Consider the following 20,105-nt stretch of genomic DNA (forward strand, 5'->3'; position numbering starts at 1 on the left):
TGACAGTGCTGGCCTCACTTTCCCAGTCTGCAGTGAGGGGGAGGGAGCCCAAACAGGTATAGGCCGGCAGGGGCAAACGGACCAGAGAGGGCGAGGGCTGTGCTGAGGTCACACAGTGCCAGTGTGCAATGGAAGGGAGCAGGGGGGGGGCAGAGTCCTGGTCCAGAGCCAGGTGCCCCCGGGGAAGGTCTCTCCTTGCTGGCTTTGAAAGTCTTCCCGAGCCTCAGTTTCCTTTTGTGAAAATTAGATGTTGCCAAGCATGGTGGTGTCCTAGAAGGTTCAGAAGACCCAGGGCATCCTCTCAACCACACAGTGAGTTCAAGACTAGCCTGAGCTACGCGAGCGAGATCCTGTCACACGGAATGAGGGGAAGAGACCAAAGCGCTAGAGCTAACGCACTCGAAACTATTATGGGACTAGCTGTTAAGCATAAACACGGTTAAAAAACTAAGTTGTGCAAGCATGCAAGTAAGCAAATTATATTAATATTCAAGTTGGGAGGCTGGAGAGTTGGCTCAGCAGTGCAGAGCACTGGCTGCTCTTGGAGAGGACCTGGGTTCAGTTCCCAGCACCACGTGGTGGCTTACAGCCGTCTGTAACTTCAGCTCTAGGGAACCTGATGCCCTCTTCTGGCCTCCACAGGTGCTGCACACACACACACACACACACACACACACACACACACACACACACACACACAACACCCAATGCATAAAATAAATATATAAGGTATAAAAGAAAAGGCCCAAAACAACTGTGAGTGGCAGGGTGGGGATTATTTCTTTTTTACATTTGAACAAAATTATTGAATTTGGGGGGTGGTTTGCCTCTGGAGGTCAGAGGAAAACTTTTGGAAATCATTTCTCTCCTCCTACTCTCTGGGTTTGCAGGATTAAACTTGAGCTGTCAGCCTTAAATGCAAGCTCCTTTACTCCCGAACCAGCCCTCCAGCCCAATGCATTTATGTATTTTGAGACTGGGTCTCATGACCCAGGCCACCTGAAGTTACCCTTCATCCCCCTGCCTCCCCCGCAGGGGGTGCTGAGCCTGCAGGGGTGAGCTACCACACCCAGTTACAGCACTGGGAATGTTGGGTTTTTGTTTTAACAGGGGAGAGCAGGAACACAGTCTCCTCTCCCACAAATTATGCAGTCAACTCCCACATTTGGGGAAATTGAGGGGTCAGCACATCCCGATAAGCCTCGCCCTGAGAAATGAAATCCACCTTTTGCAATTGTGCTCACTCCCCTCCCAGGTAAATGCTGTTTGTTTTTTGAGACAGGGTCCCAGGCTGGCCTTGAACTTCAGGCCATCCTCCTGTCTCAGCATCCCAAATTCTGAAATGATATGTGTGAGACAAACACTTTAATTTTTTTCTCTCCTTTTGTACATGGTCTCACTGCGTAGCACAAACTTGCCTCCAACTTTTATCCTCCTGCCTCAGTCTCCCGAATTTGAATTCAGGACCCTGGTCTCTTACCTGCAATGATTTCTTTCTTCCTTTCTTTCTTTCCCTCTCTTTCTTTCTTTCTTTCTTTCTTTCTTTCTTTCTTTCTATTTTTTCCTCAGTAATAATAATCAAACTGCATATATAAATAAAATGCTTCAAACCAGGTTGGTAGCACATGTCCAGCATCCCAGCACTTGGTAGGCTGAGGTAGGAAAGACTCTGTGAGTTCAAGGCTAGCCTGGTCTACAGAGAGTTCCAGGGTAGCCTGGGCTATATAATATGACCACACCTTTAATCCTAGCATTCGGAAGGCAGAGGCAGGTGGATCTCTGTGAGTTCGAGGCCAGCCTGGTCTACACAGTGAGTTCCAGGACAGTCTCCAAAGCTACACGGAGAAACCCTGTCTCGAAAAGCCAAAAATAATAATAATAAAAACAAAAGTGGGGGCTAGAGAATGTTAAGGGAGGAGTTCTGGGTGGTTTTCTAGGAGCGTTGTGGCCCCCAAAGACTCTTCAGGGTAGATTGGGGTCCCCCACGTGGAGCAAGCCTCACACCCCCCCCCCCCCGCAGCCTCCGCGGGACCAGCTCTGACAGCTGCAGTACTCACACTCACCACCAGGGGGCAGATGGTTGTCTTCCTACTCACTCTTAGGGTCTGTCTGTCTGTTCCCACTTTCCAATCCCTCCTACAAGCCATCTCCCAGACGTTGCAGAGACTGAGTGTTACGAAGTAGATGAAGCTTGAAAATGTGACATTTAGTGAAAGGAGCAGGACACAAAAGGTCACGTCATACAATTTGTTTTCTACGGAATGTTCAAAAGAAGGAACTCCACCGAGAAATAGAAGCCCGGGGTTCCTGGTTGCCCAGGGCTTTGGGAAGGGGCAGGGAGATGGCTGTCAGAGTCTGTGTGTTCTCTTCAAGTTGATGGAGATGTTCTGGATTCAGATGCTGGCGACTTCCGCTACAGCCCTGTGAGTGCACCAGGACCCACTAAATTGCAAGACATAAAAGGGTGAACTTGGGGCTGGAGAGAGGGCTCAGCGGTTAAGAACACAGGCTGCTCTCCCGGAGGACCCGGGTTCAATTCCCAGTGCACACACAGCAGTGGACAAACATCTGTAACTTCAGTTCCAGGGGATCTGTCTCCTTCTAGCCTGCTTGGGCATTGCATGCGTCTGATGCACAGACAGACATACATGTAGTCACTCACACTCAGGAAAGAAATAAATATTATACTTTTACAAAATGTCAGATTCTACACAGAGAAAACCTGTCTCGTGGGGGTGGGGGGAGTCAGATTCACTACATCCACATTGGATTGGGCGAGTCAGGGAATCTGTAAAGGAGACAGATATGAACTGGGAAACAGGACCATGGGAGAGCACATGATCAGCTTGCACGGGGCCCTGAATTGGACTCCAGCACCCCCACCCCAACCAAACACACACAAGGAAGGGTCGGGCATGGTGGCACATGCTTTTAATCCCCATACTTGGGAGGCAGGATCTCTGGGAGTTTGAGGCCAGCTTGCTTTATGTATTTATTGAGTTCCTGGCCAGCCTGGGCTACACAGTGAGACCCTGTCTCAAGAAGAAGAAGAAGAAAAAAAGGAGACAGACACATCAGAACACATCAGCTGGTGGAATGTACTAGTGGGACTTGACAGAGTACAGCCAGGTCCCGGGGAGACTGGCCCACAGCAGGGCAGAGGAGGAGGGCAGAGCCTTGCACAGAGGCTGTTAGGCTTAGAGAACTACATTTTTAAAGCCACACCAGAGCTATTCCACTGGGTCCCCAGGCCCAGCCTCTGGGACAAGTTGGGTTCCCTCTGAGTCCTGCCCCCTGAGCAGGGGTTGAGACCCCATCCAGGGCTCCATTACTCTAGAGTGCAGCTGTGGGCCCCTATCCAGCTCAGGGTGTCTCCCCCGGGTACACAGGATGGTGTTGTTACCTTGGGAGGCGTGAAAAGCAGGCAGGAGGGCGGGCAGATTCCAGCAAAGCTCGGAGGGGGGGGTTAAGGGTGGGGACAGGGGGCTGTGGCCCTTGTCACAGCAGGGCCCAACCACAGCCTGGCTTAGAAGGGCAGACAGATAATGGGGCCTTCCAGCCCCTGGCCCCAGAGAGGGAGGGGCTTCCTGACAGGAAATTGTCCTCCTCCAAGCCCCCCCTCCTCAGATCCAAGCTCTCAGCAGTCCTGGCCCAAGTAGTCTGGTGACTGGACAGCAAGAGGGGACAGAGGGACAGGCACAGACAGAAGACAGGAGGTGAGTGTCTGGGGTGAAAAAATGCACACCCCCAAGTTCTTCCGAGGACGGGTGCCTCATCAGAACCCAGAACCTTGAAGGCAGGAGGGCTGGGTGGGCAGAGGGAGGCTGATGGCTGAGTTCGGTGGTGGCTGCGGGAGAGGCAGAAGGCGGAGTGCAGGCGAGGCCTGGAGGACTCTGGGTTCCAGAGAGGGACGAAGGACCTGTAGAGATCTGGGGACCGCTGGAGGAGGAGGAGGAGGGAGATAGGAGATGTTCCGTCTAATGCACTCTGATGGGGAGGCACAGTGGGGATCCAGCGCTTGCTGCCTCCCAAGAGACAAGGGACGCAACACCCAGAAAACCCGGCTACAGCCACACACCTGCAGTCCCAGCACTAGGGAGGCTGAGGCAGGAGGTTGGCCAGGTTGGATTACATAGCGACTTCCAGCCAGCTTGGATTAGAGATCTCGGCTGTCTGAATAAATAAATACAAAAAAGGCCAGGGCTGTCAAGATGGCTCAGCAGGGAAAGGTGCTCGCTGCCCCCGAGGAACTGGATTCCGTCTCAGAGACGCACAAGGTCTAAAGAGAGCGGACTGTCGTAAGTTACATCAGACCTCCACATATAGACCACGACACGTGTGCACCCACACACACAAAATAAATAAATTAATAAATAAAATTAGCCGGGCGGTGGCGGCGCACACCTTTAATCCCAGCACTCGGGAGGCAGAGCCAGGCGGATCTCTGTGAGTTCGAGGTCAGCCTGGGATACAGAGCGAGTTCCAGGAAAGGCGCAAAGCTACACAGAGAAACCCTGTCTCGAAAAACCTAAATAGATAGATAGATAGATAGATAGATAGATAGATAGATAGATAGATAAAATGAGAAAGAGACAGAGAGAGAGAGAGAGAGAGAGAGAGAGAGAGAGAGAGAGAGAGAGAGAGAGATAGCAGGCGAGGCTAGGATTGGACTTGGAGGCTTCCCTCTGGTGATGGGACCAAGGTCTGCAATGTGGCTGTCAGTTAGAATCAGAACTTAAGAACTTTTAAAAAACATTTTTCAGCCAGGCCTCAGTAGCACACATCTTTAATTCCAGCACTCGGGAGGCAGAGGCAGGTGGATCTCTGTGAGTTCGAGTCCAGCCTGGTCTACAGAGTGAGTTCCAAGACAGCCAGGGCTACACAGAGAAACCCTGTCTTGAGAAACAAAAATAAATAATGATTTTTCCCAGTCTCATGTAGCCCAGGTTGGCCTCAAACTCTTATATGCCCAAGGATGATATTGACGCTCTGGCCCTCCGCTTCCGCGTCTAGAGAGCCTGGATTATAGGCCTGCCCTGCCTGTTCTCACCCGTGCTGGGCTGGGAATCTGGGATTGTGTGCAAGCCCCGGAGTCTGCTGGCTGCACCACTGAGCCACATCCCTCGCCTTGGCTTTTGATGTTTTGACCTCACATGCCTCAGCTAGACCTCCTGCCTCTACCTCCCGAGTGCCAAGATTAAAGGCATGCTCTTACCACACCAGGTTTGCGGGTTTGTCTGTACACAGGGTCTCAAAAGCGTGTGGTCCTCCCGCCCCAGCCTCCCGGGCAGGCGCTGGGATTGCGGGAGGCGGTGCCATCATACCCAGCTCGATGCTGAGGGCTTGATAGTGTCAGGATTACTAAGGAGGGTTTGGGAAAAGGCTGGCAGTGAGGAAGAGGAGGAGGGGCCGGGAGGGGGAAACGCTGGTGGCCTAGACATCCTGCAGAACCCGGAGGCTGGGGGCTTGAGCGCGGCTCGGAAGTGAGTCAGGGGCCTGGGCACCGGGAGGCAGCGGAGGGCGTTGGAGGGGGCAGGATGTCGGAGCCAGGTTGCAGAGGGAGGTGTCGGAGCCAGGAAGGGGAAAGAGGTGGCCGGGGAGGGGGGGGGGGTTGGGGGTAAATGCTGCTGCCAGTTTGGGAGTGTGCTGGGAATATGCTGGGAATAGCTTGAGGGGTGTTTGGGAGGCGTTAGACCGATTAACTGGCCGTTGGAGTGAGCGGCGAGTCAAGTCTGGGTATGGCTAGGTTCGGTTGGAACCAGCAGTTACAGGGCACAGAAGCAGTTCTGGGGGATGTGAGCGCCATTACTGGGAGGGATGGAGCCACTGTTCATTAACTAGTTTGGGTGCGTGCGTGCGTGCGTGTCCGGCGCTCACGTGCCACGGTGCGCACGTGCAGGTCAGAAGACAACTTTTGGTAGTCCATTCCCTCCTTCCACCACATGGATAGGAGGCGTCAAACGCAGGCTTGGGGGCACCCCACTGGCCCTGGAACCATTTTGGGGTGAGGCATGCGGAGCCTTCCGGAAGAGGGAAGACTAATAAATCCATGAGTGAATAGTGTGTGCCCATGGGGGGCGTGGATCAATTTTACACCACCATGGGGGGCTCCAAGCCAGGGGTTGCTATGGTGACCGCCTCTTTCGGGGATAGGGGCCGTGGAAACTGGAGGCCGGTTGACAACGGTGTGTCTGGAAACCAGAGGGTTCCAAAGCATCAGTGGGGGTTGACGGGCTGTTTAGGTTTAGAGCCTGTTAGTTCGGTCTCCTACCACAAGAACGGACACTTTTACCCACAGCCGCAGCCTCTCTCCAAGGTGTCCTGTCCACGGGTCCACGGCTCCGCAGTCTCCCCCTTCACGCACTTGCTCGGTTCAAAACCACCTATGGGGTCTAGCCCACGGGGAGAAAGAAAATGAATATCCAACGGTTTATTTACCCAGTCTCGTCTGGAATATTAGGCAGCCCTTGAAACGAGGGAGCCAGGGCAGTGCGACCGTACCTCAGTAAACGTCACGAGTTCATGACTGAGCAAAAGACAAGGGAAGTACTGAGTTGCAAAACACAGACATGGTAACGCCTCTTTCTTTTTTTTTTTTTTTATTTTTATTTTATCTTATGTGTATTCACGTTCTGCCTACATGCATGTCAATACACCACTTGTGTGCCTGGTGCCCACAGAGGCCAAAATAGGGGCATTGCATCCCCTAGGGATGGGGTTTCAGACGGTTGTGAGCTGCCATGTGGGAGCTGGGGATCGAACTCAGATCCTCAGCCAGTGAGTGCTCTTGACCACTGAGCCAACCACTTGGCAGCCGCTCCAGCTTTCATTATTTCGTGAGACAGGGTTTCACTCTGCATTCCAGGCTATCCAGGAGCTCACTGTGTGGCCCAGGCTGGCTTTGAACTCGGGGTGACAGTTCATCTCAGCCTCCTGGGCTCTCAGACTACACATGTGAGCTGTCATACTGGATTATTCCTTTTGTTTTTAATATTTTTCTAAATATTTGGAGTAGTTCATCATTTTTGTGGGATTTTTTTTTAAATGGTGGTAGATATGGAATCTAGGGTCTTGTGCATGCCAGGAAAGTGCTCTACCATTGAGCCACATCCTTTGCCCTGGTAGGGTGCGTTATCTTGTTTTTTGTTTTAGACGGAGTCTATAGAGTGAGGTTCTAGTTGGCTAGAACTATATAGCCCACAATATAGACCAGGCTGGCCTCAAGCCCACAGAGATTTGTCTGCCTCTGCCTTCTTTGCTGAGCCTGAAGGGTGCATTTTATCAAAAAAGAAAAAAGAAAGAAAAGGGGCCCTTGAGAAGTCTCAGTGTGTAAAGACACTTGCCGCCAAGCCTGAGGACCTGAGTTCAATCCCCAAGACCCACATTAGAAGGAGAGAACTGACTTCCTTTTAAAAGCTGTGGCACTCTGGTGTTCGTGTTCAAGCACACACAATTCGGATAAAGTTCAAATGATGACTCGGGGCTGAGGTATATCTCAGTGGTGGAGCACGGGCCCTGCACTTACCAGGCCCCTGAGTTCTACGCACAATACCGAAAATAAGGTAAAATAAAAATGCCTCCCATAGCTCGCTAGTTCCCTTGGGAAGCATTCCAAGTCCCTTGTCACAGAGTTCAGGTCCTGTGTGGCCTGCTCCTCATGACCTCCTCCCCCCCAAGGAATGAAATGCCTGCCTCCTTCCTTCCTTTGCTTCCTGTTAGCACCCATTCCAGAGTGCCTGGCCCATGCTCTGAGCCAGGGACGCAGCAGTGACTGACACAGGCCCAGCCCCACTGTCCCCAGGCTCTCAGTCCAGATGCAGACCTGTCCCCAGACAGGGACAACCATAGCGGAAACCATAGGGAGTCCAGGGGTAACCAGAGACCCAAGGATCAGGAGGACTTCCTGGAGGAGGCAGCCTTGGGACTGAGATCCAAAGCATGGAGACCTGGCTCCATGTGGGGGTGGGGTGGGGGGCACATAGACACAAGCCCAGAGACAAGGAACCAGGAGATTTATTAGCTCCGGTGAGTGTGCAGCCTGCAGACCCCGCAGCTCTGATGAGAGGTCTGAACTTCGTGCCCATGGCACTGAGGAGCCGTGGAAGGTTCAGGAGAGGAAGGATCAGGTTTATACTACGTGGAGGTCTTCAAAGCAGAGCTGCCATTTCCAAGAAGCTGAAAGGGCATGGTGGTGCACCACTGTAATCCAGGAAGCGGAGGCAGGAGGATCGGAATTCAAGGCCAACCTGCGCTACATGATTTCTGCCTCAAAAGTAAAATAAGCTTGGTGTGGTGGCTCACAGCTGTAGGCACACTTAGGGGACAGAGGCAGGAGGATCACCTCAAGTTTAAGGCCATCCTAAGCTACCTACTAAGTTTCAGGTCAACCTGTACTTCAGTCTGAAAAAAACCCGAGACTGGGGCAGAGAAGAGGTCATAGGTTCCAGCTGCGAAAGGGGTATAGGGAGAGACAAAGGATGGAGACTTAGAGATGGACAGGACTCAGGACAGTGTGAACCCTGGGTCACAGCTGTGTCCTACTGCCCGCAAGGAGTGGATCCCAAGACCTAGTAAGTTTCTTGCTTTATGGCAGTGTTGAGTATCACACCCAGAGCCTTGTGCATGCTGGGCAGGGGCTCTACCACTGAGCCACACCCCCAGCCCCTCACTGGGGGATTCTGGGCAGGGGCTCTACCATTGAGCCACACCCCAGCCCCTCACTGGGGGATTCTAGGCAGGGGCTCTACCACTGAGCCACACCTCTATTATAGTTTTGGTTTTGTTTTGTTTTGTTCCTAGTTGTTTGTGTGTTTTGAGACTGGGCTTTATCTAGTCCTGCTGGCCTGCAACTCACTATGTAGACAGACCATGCTGCTGAACAGGTGTCCATCCTCCCGTTTCTGTCTCCAGAGTGCTGGGGTTCTAGGGGTGTGTCACCACATCCATCTCCTTTATCTCCTTAATATCATCAGCTTTGTGTGTGTGTGTGTGTGTGTGTGTGTGTGTGAGAGAGAGAGAGAGAGAGAGAGAGAGAGAGAGAGAGAGAGAGAGAGAGAGAGAGAATGAGTGGGAGGGATGGAGGAGCGAGGGAGAGAGTGTTTCCTGTAGTTTAGTTGAAGCTGTCCTAAAAACTTTAATGTAGCTAAGACTGGCTTCGAACTCCCGACCCTCCACCTCCCCGGGGCTGGGATTACCGAGGGTGGCTCCACATGCGGCTTTGTCTTCGCTGTTCTGAGACCAGATGCCATTAGGTATCCCTGCCTTGCCTGGAACTCTCAGTTCTCCTGCCTCAGCCCCATATGCTGGAGTTAAAGCTGGGTCAGGACGCCTGGCTTGGAGCCTCCAAGTTTCCAGACCTGCGCCTGGCCCCTTCTAATCAAAGTCCTCAGCACACAGGGACGCCGTCACCAACACCACCTCGGTCGTTGTTTTCTGCAGGTGCCAGCCTGTCAAAATGCCAATCCTGAAGAGTCTGGGGGTGGGAGACCCCAAGGTGCCGCGGGCAGGGACTCTGCCCCTGCGGTCCTCTCGCAACCCCTTTGAAGACGCTCCAGCGCTGGAAGAAGAGGCCGGGGAGCCGGGGACACTGCCCAATGGGACATCGTGTGGCCGGCGGGCCACGCTGGAGAAGCTGGCCGGTCTGGCCCACTTCCGACTGGGCTGGACCTCGGGCCGACGGGCAGGCAGCCCCGGGGACGGGCAAGCCCGCTCTTTCTTGGGCCGTGTGCTGGCACCGGGTATACGGAGGAGCTCAGCCGATTTTGGCCTCCTGACCCGCTTTCAGGGGTTCCGAACCCATGGCGATGAGGAGCCAACTGGAGAGGCGGCTCGAAGACTGGCCTTCCTGAGACTTGGGCGTGGGCCCAAGCCCCGGCGGGCATCCCTGGCAGAGAGAGTGGTACCTGCAGGCGAGGCGGCCCCTGAGCCCCCACCCAAAGTCCCCGAGCCCCCAAAGATGAAGGAACCACTGTCGGGTGAGTGAGTGGGGACTCTTGATGCAGGCCGGGGGTGGGGTGGGGGCTCACTGTATCCATCAACCGCAGAGGGGGCGTCCCCTGTCTTCCTACCTAATCTCGCGCCAGCCTTCATCTGTGACACCATCTCAAGTCACACAGCCCACACCCACCCATCCTTCCCTGAAGTCCGTATTTGGGTCAGCAAGATGGCCCAGTACGTTAAGGTGCTCTAGCCTGACACGTGAGTTGGATCCCTGGAACCCTCATAAAGGTGGAGAGAATGGAGTCCTCAGAGTTTTCCTATGACCCCGCCACACACATGCACATTCCCCAACACACATATACAATCATAAATAAATAAATTATTATTAAGAAATCACGTAAGCGGGCCGGGCAGTGGTGGCGCACGCCTTTCATCCCGGCACTGGGGGGCAGAGCCAGGCGGATCTCTGTGAGTTCGAGGCCAGCCTGGTCTACATTTCCTGGAGCAAGATCCAGGACAGGCACTAAAACTACACAGAGAAACCCTGTCTCAAAAAAAAAAAAAAAAAAAAAAGAAAGAGGGGCTGGAGAGATGGCTCAGAGGTTAAGAGCACTGTCTACCCTTCCAGAGGTCCTGAGTTCAATTCCCAGAACCCACATGGTGGCTCACAACCATCTGTAATGAGATCTGCTGCCCTCTTCTGGCCTGTAGGGATACATGCTGTATACATAATAAATAAATAAATCTTTAAAAAAAAAAAAAAAAAAAAAAAAAAAAGAAAGAAAGAAAGAAAGAAAGAAAGAAAGAAAGAAAGAAAGAAAGAAAGAAAAAGAAAAAGAAATCACGTAAGCAAGTTTGGTCTCATGGTGGAAGGGAGCATTGACTTTCCAGGTTGACCTCTGATCCTGACATGGGCACGCACACACTACATAAATGTGTGCAACTGCAAAGCCCATTTTCAACCTCTCATGTCCACGTCCGACACTAAATAAAAGCCCAGATAGCATGCCCCATGTTCCTGAACTCTGTGCGTGCAGGCCCTGTTCCCCGATACCCCAGCCAGCCCGCCTGGCCCTGAGCTCCGCCCCACCCCCACCCCAGCCCCAGCTCAGGCTGTGCAGCTTCATTCCTTTTGAACCTCACCCCCACCCTCAACCTTCAACTTCACTTCAACGTCCTGTCCAGGCTTGCTTTTCAAAAACACCCGCCCCAGCCGCTCGCCCCACCCCCCTACCCCCATCCCGCAGCACCTGGGTTACTTCCTAAGGCCACTTTAGAGAGCAGAGGTAGTTGGTTCTGGACTGCGCCCAACAGGCCACTGTAGGGGGACCCTTCCATGCCTCTTCCCAGCTCTGGCTGGTTGCTGGGAATCTGGACGCCTTGGAATCATAGGCCCATCCTTCTAATCTTCCACCCCTGTGTGGAATTGTCCCTGTGTCTCTTCTCATTCCCCTCTCTGTCTCTCTCTGTCTCTGTGTGTGTGTGTGTGACAACAATTTGCAAGAGCCAATTCTCTCCTCCCACCATGTGGGTCCAGGGGATCGAACTCAGTTTGTCAGACTTGGTAACAAGCACCTCTCTACCTGCTGAGTCATATCCCCTACCCTCGACTTTCTGTTCTTAAGAACACCAGCCTTTGGCTTAGGACCTATGTGCCCATGATGTCCAGGAAGGTTGTATTTCTACCTGAGGTCACACTTGGAATACTGGAAGACTAGAAGCCACATTGGTTGAGGGGACACAGCCAGCCTGTAATACCAACCCCTCTCCATCCTCAACCCCACGCCCACGCCATGCTCCAGTGCTTCCTCAGCGTTCCTCTTTCCTGACCTGTTATCATGCTGTTCTCAATCCCTGGGCCTGTGGGGCGGCTTAGCCGGAAAAGCCAGGAGACCCGAACTCCATACCCAGAACCCAGGGGAAGATGAAAAGAAGAAGCCACCCCACAAAGCTGCCCTCTGACTATACTGGCGCCCGGGTGTGTGTGCTCGCTCTGCCCCCCCATCATATACACACTAACAAACAATAATGAATGAATAAGGGGCTGGAGAGACGGCTCAACCATTAAAGGCTAGGCTCACAACCAAAAATATAAATGGACAAATTCAATTATTTTCCTTTCCTTTTTCAGGACAGGGGATTGAACCCATGGCTTTCTACCCTTTCGTATTTTTTTGTTTTTTGTTTTTTTTTGCTTTATTATTGTTATTTTATGAGCTTGCCTGCATGTACGTATGTGCACCAGGTGTATACAGTGCCCCCAGAGGCCAGAAGAGGGCATTGGATCCCCTGGAACCGGAGTTGTGAGCCACCACGTGGGTCCTGGGAACCGAACCTGGGTCCTCTGCTCTTCCAGTGGTCTCTCCAGCCACTGTATGGTTTTTGAGAAGGTCTCACTATGTAGCCCTGGCTGGCCTGGAAATGTGTGAATGAGGCTCACCTCCAACTCAAGGGCAATCCTCCTGCCTCTGCCTCCTGAGTCCTGGGATTGCAGGTGTATGCCACCACACTTGGCTTTTTTTTCCCCCTCCTAATTTTGAGACAAGGTCTGCAAAGTAGTCCAGGCTAGCCTTGAATTTAGGTTTCCTTCTGCCTCAGCCTCCCCAGTAGATAGGATTATGTCTGCCTCATCGGGCCTGGCTTTCTTGTTCCGTCTGCAAATCCCAATGCCAAGCTCACTCCGACGCTAAAATGCCCTCCACCCCACTCAGCCTTCTTCCCTGCCTCCCCCAAACTCCGCCCCCCCCAGCCCTGTGCCAACCCTTCTTAGTCCAGCCCCATCCCCCACTCCACGCTTCGGAGTCAGGGGACCTTCCCGGAGTCTCTTCTGTCCTCTGATGCCCTCCACATCCTGGACAGAGGCTATTTCAGCTCCGTCTCCCTGGGGGACTGGGAGAGCACAGCGGAGAGGTGAGGAGGGGGTGACTGGAGCCCCCGCCTTCTGGAAACGGATGGGCAGAAATAGCGCTGCTCAGGAAATAGCTTCTCTGCCAGGGAGGAAGCGGAGGGGGGGGGAGGTGTTGAGGGTAACTCTTGGCCAATGGGACCCTCCTCCCCCTTGGCCTCTACTTAAGGCCTCTCAAACCTATGACTCCCCTTTCTGCCGCGGGAGGGTCCCTCCTTTGTAGAGCGTGGCCTTACCCTCACAGCCATCCTACCCCACAGACCCTTTTCTGCTCTCCATAGCTTGCCCCTGCCCAGCCTGCCCCTTGCCCCCTCCTACGGCTATCTCCATCAATTACTTACCTGGCTCTGAACACCTCTCTCACCCCCACAAGCAGCCCCTCCGCCCCTCCTCTCCGTCCCAGCCCCTTCCTACAAGCCCAGTGTTTTTTCCTTCCGCTGACCTTCTTGTACCTGAACATCCATCCATCCATCCTTCACCGCTTTCTCTAACTGTTCCCTTCTTCTCCAGCCCCTCCCAAACTCTCTCATCTCCTGCTGCTTCCTTCCTCTTTATATCCCTCTCTGCATCACTCAGCCTCGCCTGGAGCTCAGGATAGCCCGGGATAGCCTGGAACCCAAGGGCAATCCTCCCGCCTCGGCCTCGCAAGCGCGAGGATGGCACATGAGAGACCACACCACCCGTGGGCAGCTTCCTCTCCAAAGCTCCTGGCCCCAAGTCTTCCATCTTCCTTCCCAATCGCTGCCTCCCCAATCCCTCCCCTCCTTTTGGCCCTTTCTGAGGACTCATTACTGACTCCTTCTTATTTTTATTTATTTATTTTTTTTGAGATAGAGACTCATGTATCTCAGAAACGGCCTCAAACTGAACTCTTTTTCAAATTAACTTATGTGCATACGCTTTGCATGTATTTCTGTGCACTACATGTGTGCTAAGGAGGCCAGAAGAGGGGATCGGATCCCCCTCCGACCCTGAGACCTTGAACTCTTGATCTTTGTGCATCCACCTCCCCAGTGCTGGGAATATAGGCAGCGCCGCGAGGCACCCCACCCCGCACCCCCGCAGAGGACAGAGAACAATTTGCAGTCATCAGTTCGACCATGCGGGTCCTGAGGATGGAACTCAGGTCGTCAAACTTGGCAGCAGGCACCTTTGCCCACGGAGCCATCTCGTCCTTTGTTGTTTGGTGTGTGTGTGTGTGACAAGTTCTCACTCTGCGGCTTCTCTGTGTAGTTTTGGTGCCTTTCCTGGAACTCACTCTGTAGCCCAGGCTGGCCTCGAATTCACAGAGATCCTCCTGCCTCCGCCTCCCGAGCGCTGGGATGAAAGGCGTGCGCCACCACCGCCCGGCTCAGGCTGCTCCCTTGAGTGCAATTGCTGATGTTAAGGGCGGGTGTCACCAAGGTTGACAACCACACTCACTCTCTCATTTTGGGGGGAGCTAGTGGTCCAGTCCCGAGCCCTGACACCCTCTCCGTATCCCCGCGCCCTCTCATTTTGGGTGCCCCGCGCCCTGACTCTCCCCTCACCCCCCACTCTCTCATTTTGCGGGTCCCGGGGGCACCTGCCCCGCTTCCTAACACCCCCTCTCTCCCCCGAACCCCTCCGCAGTGCTGGAGATCCTGGGCCTGATCCAGAAGCGCGAGCTGGCGCGGGCGGACGAGCACATCCTGGAGCTGGAGGCGGAGGCGCCGGCGGAGGCCGAGGCGGGCGCGGGGCGGCGCGCGCGGGACGTGGCGCTGCTGTACGAGGCGCTGCAGCGCGAGCTCTGGGCGCTGGTGCGCGAGGCGCTGGCGGCCCCGGGGCCGGGCGCGGGCGCGGTGGCGCAGCTGGGCCGCGTGCTGCAGCAGGAGGAGGCGGCGGACGCGCGGCGCGGCCCCGCGGCGGCCCGCAAGCTGCGCGCGCGCTGGGCCGAGGCGGTGGCGCGCGCGGCGCGGGAGCGGCTGGAGGAGGCGGCGGCGCCGGGCGCGCGCGGGGCGCTGGCGGGGCAGCTGGAGGCGCTGCGCGCGCGCCTGCTGGAGGACGTGGCCGCGGTGCGCGGCCGCCTGGCGCCCGCCTACCCCGCGGGGCTGCGCGCCGGCGCCGTCTACCTGCGCGGCTACCACGAGGCGCTGGCCGAGTGGCTCGGGGCGGCCGCGCGCCGCAGGCTCCCGCTGGCCGATCGCTACGCCCTGCTGCACTGGCACCATCAGGTGTACCCCAGGTGAGCCTGGGGCGCCCCGGGCCCGTGCGCACGTTACCCTAGACACCTTGTTTGAGGTACTGGACTTAGGAGTAGGAGGGTCTCATGTAGCCCAGGCTAGCGTGAGCTGTTTTTTTTTGAGACAGGGTCTGGCTCTGTAGACCAGTCTGGCCTTGAACTCAGAGATCCGCTTGCCTCAGTCTCCCGAGAGCTGGGATTAAAGCAAGCACCGCCCCACCCAGCTTTTTATTTTTTTCATTTTTATTTACATGCATGCCTATGTGTGCACATATATGTTCACAGGCATGAGGGTGCCTGAAAGGAACCAGAAAAGGGCACTGTATGGAGCTGGAGTAACAGGCGGGTGTAAGTTCCCAATGTGGGTGCTGGGAATCAAACAGGTCCTTTTCAAAAATTCCAGCAAGCGCTCTTAACCCCCGCGCCATCGCGCCTCCTCCTCCTCTTCTCCCCCTCCTCCATAACAATAATCAAGCCTCAGATAAATTTCGTTGGCTGCAGTACTGACTCCTTGCCAAGCTCACTTTCTGATCCTCCTCCTCTACTTCCTTATTCTTTCATCCTTTTTGTTGTGATAAAAAAAAAACAAAAAAAAACAAAACACTCCGACCAAAAGCAACGTATGGGAGGAGAGGATTCATTCAACTCACAGGTCACAGCCCTCACCGTCCGTCCCTCCCTTTGAGACATCAGGGCAGGAACTCAAGCAGGAACTTGAAGGCAGGCTGGCTACCTGTTCAACACACAGAGAGGGACCTAGGACCCAAGGAGTTCACAGCCAAGGAAATGCAGCAGAAACCATGGAGGAATGCAGCTGGCTGGCAGGCAGGCAGGCATCTCAGCTAGCTTTTTTTGTATAGCTCAGGACCACCTGCCTAGAGAAGGGGGCCGCCCACAGTGGGCTGCAGCCTCCTGTGTCCCTTAACTATCAAGACATTCCCCCACAGACTGAACTGTTCCTTAGTTGAGGAGTCTCTAAATAGGCTGTCCCTAGTGGTGGGATTACATTAGTGTGATTACTACAGTGTGACTCGTTAGACCCTAGCAAATGTGCGACCACCTAGGACGCTGACCCTTACTGACCTTATTTCACTCCTATACCAGCTTTGTGGATTGTTCCAGTCCCAGAACCTCAGTAAACTCAGCACCAATGCCCTGGGGGTCCTCAGACAGGCCCTTCCCATTCCTTTGAGCCCGTCGCCCCCCAGGCCAGGGTCTTTAGCACTGTGCATAGTGACATCCTACACCTTAGTGGCTTGCCTCTTGGAGACTTCAAATCCTAGCACTGCAGTCCTTCCAGACCTAGAACAAACACCACTGCGTGTTCTCCTTCTGAGTTCTCAGCGCCGTTTAATCCACAGCAGGCTAGCCGCTGAGTGCTGCGGACCTTCTGGTAAATGGTGAACTGTTCATAACATGAACAGGACCAGCTGTCCACCCTTCCAGTCCCAGGAGTTTAGCACTGTGAATCTCTGTCCCCCTGACCCTCAGTCTGAGAGAATTCCAGAAGGCAGCGGGGTGTGATAGCCCACGCCTGTATTCCTGACGCTAGGGAGGTAGAGGCAGGTGGGTCTCTGTGAGTTCCAGAACAGCCTAGTCTACGTAGTGAGTGCTAGGACAGCCAGGACTATATAGAAAGACCCTGTCTCAAAAAAATAAAATGAAATGAAATTGTAAAGGACCAGTGAGATGTCTCAGGGGTAAAGAGACTTGCCATGCAAGTCTGGTTAACGTGAGGTGGAACCCTGGAACCCACGTTAGGGTGGAAAGAGAAAAGAGACCCCACAAAGATGTCTTCTGGCCTCCACGCACACATGGCATGCCTGCCCCTTTTGATCATGCATACATGCAATAGTTAAAAAAAAAATAGTAGCTCTCTTGCTGGGCAGTGGTGGCACATACGTTTCATCCCAGCACTTGGGAAGCAGAAGCAGGCAGATTTCTTAGTTCAAGGTCAGCCTGGTCTACAGAGCTAGTTCCAGGGCAGCCAGGGCAACACAAGGAAACCTGGTCTCAAAACAAAACAAAATAAACAAGCAAGTGAAAATAGTGGCTTCTGTCTCTGTCTCTCTGTCTGTCTCTCTGTTCCGGGAATTACATCCTGGCCTTGCATGCTCTCACACTCTAGACAAGCAGTCTGCCTCAGCCCCTTTCATCTTTTGTTGAGACGGGGTCTTAGTCTCTACCCCAGGCTGGATCTGAATTCACTCTGTACATCAGGGAGGCCTTGAACTTCCAATTTTCCCTCTCAACCTTCCAAATATCTAGAGAGACAAGCCAGCTACACAGATGTTTTTAAAAGATTTATTTCCTCTTCATTTGTGTGTGTGTGTGTGTGTGTGTGTGTGTGTGTGTGTGTGTGTGTGTGTACACACGCACATGCACGTGTATGCATATACTGATGCTAATGGCAGCCGGAAGTGGGGGGTGGGTCCAGGGAAGCTGGACAGACAGGCGATTGTGAGCGGCCCAGTGTGGGTGCTGGGAACCAGACCCAGGTCATCTGTAAGAGCAGTAAGCACTCTTCACAGCTGAACCCTCTCTCCAACCCTGAATTTTTTTTTTTTTCCTGAGACAGGGTTTTTCTGCATAGCCTTGGCTGTCCTGGAGCTAACTCTCTTTGTAGACCAGGCTGGCCTCGAACTCACAGAGATCCACCTGCCTCTGCCTCCTGAGTGCTGGGATTTTTTTTTCAAAGGCTTGGTAGGTTTTTAACTCTTCCAGCCTAGCATGTTGGAGCTAAGGAGCTTTAACCCTTTGATCTACTCCCTTTGGATCGTTGGACTGGGTCACTGTTGACCCTGACTGTCCCCACACTGTTGAGTTCTGTTATAGCTCAGCACCCCAGGCCCTTCCTCCCAATTCTAGAGTCTTACATCTTGTGAGCCTCTGAAACCCCAAATGGACTATACTTGTGGGGGGTTGGAGGGTATGACATGGGGATAACTCCATTGGGTTGGGCATCATGCCTTCTCTGAGAGGAAATAGGTTAGCCACCTGTAAATCACACATCAGAGAAGGAATGGATGTAGCAAAATCAGGACCCTGGTGCTCAGTGTGGTCACACGAATTTGTACTCTCAAGCAACTGGGAGGCAGAGGCAGGAGGATCAGGAGTTCAAAGTGAGCCTGGGCTATATATAGTGAGTTCCAGGCTAGCCTGGGCTACACAGTCCCCCAAAATATCTAAAAGGTCAGAACACCGTCATCAAAATAGTAGGAAGGCTGAAGCTGGTAGCCATTAGAATTGATGTCAGTGAAGCCTCAGACGATCCATGACAGGTGGAGGCAGGATATGGGTCCGGAAAGCTCTTTGAAGCGATAAGACACAGGCTAAGTCTGAATCAGAGGAAGATGGCATTTCTGACCAAGCAGATCCCACGAGGGAAAATCTTGTGAGATTGGGTGATGGGAGGTGCGGGGGTGGGCGATGATGATGATGATGATGTTACAGAGCCGCCTGAAAGGAGCTGGATTGGAAAGCCCCTCCCCCCACCCCCATCCCCCCCCAGGTGAGGCAAAGCTCCTAAGGGTAGAAGCCCAAGGGAGCCTCTGCCCCCACGAAGCCCCAATCCGCTCGCTCGTCAAGCCTGAACTTGACAGCTAAGTCTTGCCCGGACACCATCCATCAGGAGAGCTGACTCAGAGTGCTGGAGCCAAGGGAAACATAATTCTAAACACTTCCTTTGAGAGATGAGAGGAAGGGAGTGGCCCAGGGTCGTGACACCGGGGCTGTGGGGACACGTGGAGGGGCCCCGGGGCCCAGCCCCACCTCTCACAGACCTTTCTGCCTCTTACTTCCCCATCCCAGGGAGATCCTGGGCCTGGTAGACGTGGTCACCTTGGAGAATGGGGAGCTGGGGCCCCTTCTGTCCGCTGGCACCCTGCGAGGTTTGGAAGATGAATGTGTCACAGATGTGAAGGTACTTGGCCTCTTGGGGTGGGGAGGGGACTCTGGAGGTCGCAGGGGGGCTTGGCAAGCTCCCCTCCCCCACTCACTGTTTCCACTTCCCTTTCCCTGCCGTGACCTGAGTTCTGTCCAAAGTCTATTGACGTAGACATCCAAAGCAAACCTCCCTTTCTTCCTTTTTCCTTCCTCTCTTTCCTCCCCTCTTCCCTTCCTTCCCCATCTCTTTCTCTCTTTATTCTTAACTTTTCTCTTTGGACGCAGAGCCTCAACCTCCCAACGCTGAAATTACTGCCTGACCATTTCTACATTTCATGTCACCTCCCAAGTGTACCCCCAACACACAAAGGTTCGATAGATTCAGACCCCAGTCCCAGAGTCTCACTGCACGGCCCCGATGCTCACAGCAGCCCAGCATGTCAGCATCCGGGCAACACACTCCCACATCTGAGAAGAGAAAGCAGTGAATGACCAAGTCTGGGGGCGCACACCTTTAACCCCAGCCCTCGGGAAGCAGAGGCAGGCGGATAGATGAATCAGGCCAGCCTGGGCTACAGAGGGAGTTCCAGGCCAGCCAGGGCTGCACAGTGGGATTCTGTCTCAAAATCACAAAACAAAACAAAAACAAGTGGTTAATGAGAAGTCTGCTGGAGTCACACATGGAAAGCTACTCTCGCTCCTTGAGTTGAAGCACTAGGGAATCAGAGAGGCAAACCTCCAGAGTCCCCCCCTGTTCCCCCACACCACGCATTGCTGGGATGGAACAGGGGCCTTTTGAAAGTGCTCCACCACTGAGCCACATCCCCAGCCTCTCACTGGGGGATTCTATTCAGGGGCTCTACCACTGAGCCACACCCCAGCCCCTCACTGGGGGATTCTAGGCAGGGGCTCTACCACTGAGTCACACCCCAGCCCCTCACTGGGGGGTTCTAGGCAGGGGCTCTACCACTGAGCCACACCCCAGCCCATCACTGGGGGATTCTAGGCAGGGGCTCTACCACTGAGCCACACCCCAGCCCCTCACTGGGGGATTCTAGGCAGGTGCTCTACCACTGAGCCACACCCCCAGGTCCTCACTGGGGGAGTCTAGGCAGGGGCTCTACCACTGAGCTAAACACCTATCATTTACCCTTTGGCATTCTTGAATCAGAATTC

The 20,105-nt window shown here is 54.0% G+C and overlaps 1 protein-coding gene across 1 annotated transcript in view; it reads left to right on the plus strand.

Moving 5' to 3' along the window:
• The first annotated feature begins 9,422 nt into the window (after positions 1-9,422).
• Exoc3l2 (exocyst complex component 3 like 2) overlaps positions 9,423-20,105 on the plus strand; it is a 23,137-nt gene continuing 12,454 nt past the window's right edge. The window contains exons 1-3 of the mRNA XM_052760297.1: positions 9,423-9,974; positions 14,456-15,047; positions 18,855-18,983. Coding sequence (XP_052616257.1) covers positions 9,455-9,974; positions 14,456-15,047; positions 18,855-18,983 — 1,241 coding nt within the window. The 5' untranslated portion in view covers positions 9,423-9,454. The remainder of the gene's footprint in view (positions 9,975-14,455; positions 15,048-18,854; positions 18,984-20,105) is intronic.

This window comes from Peromyscus californicus, unplaced genomic scaffold (genome assembly GCF_007827085.1).
Source record: "Peromyscus californicus insignis strain IS unplaced genomic scaffold, ASM782708v3 Scaffold_4__1_contigs__length_199733344, whole genome shotgun sequence".
In the NCBI taxonomy this organism is placed as follows: Eukaryota; Metazoa; Chordata; class Mammalia; order Rodentia; family Cricetidae; genus Peromyscus; species Peromyscus californicus.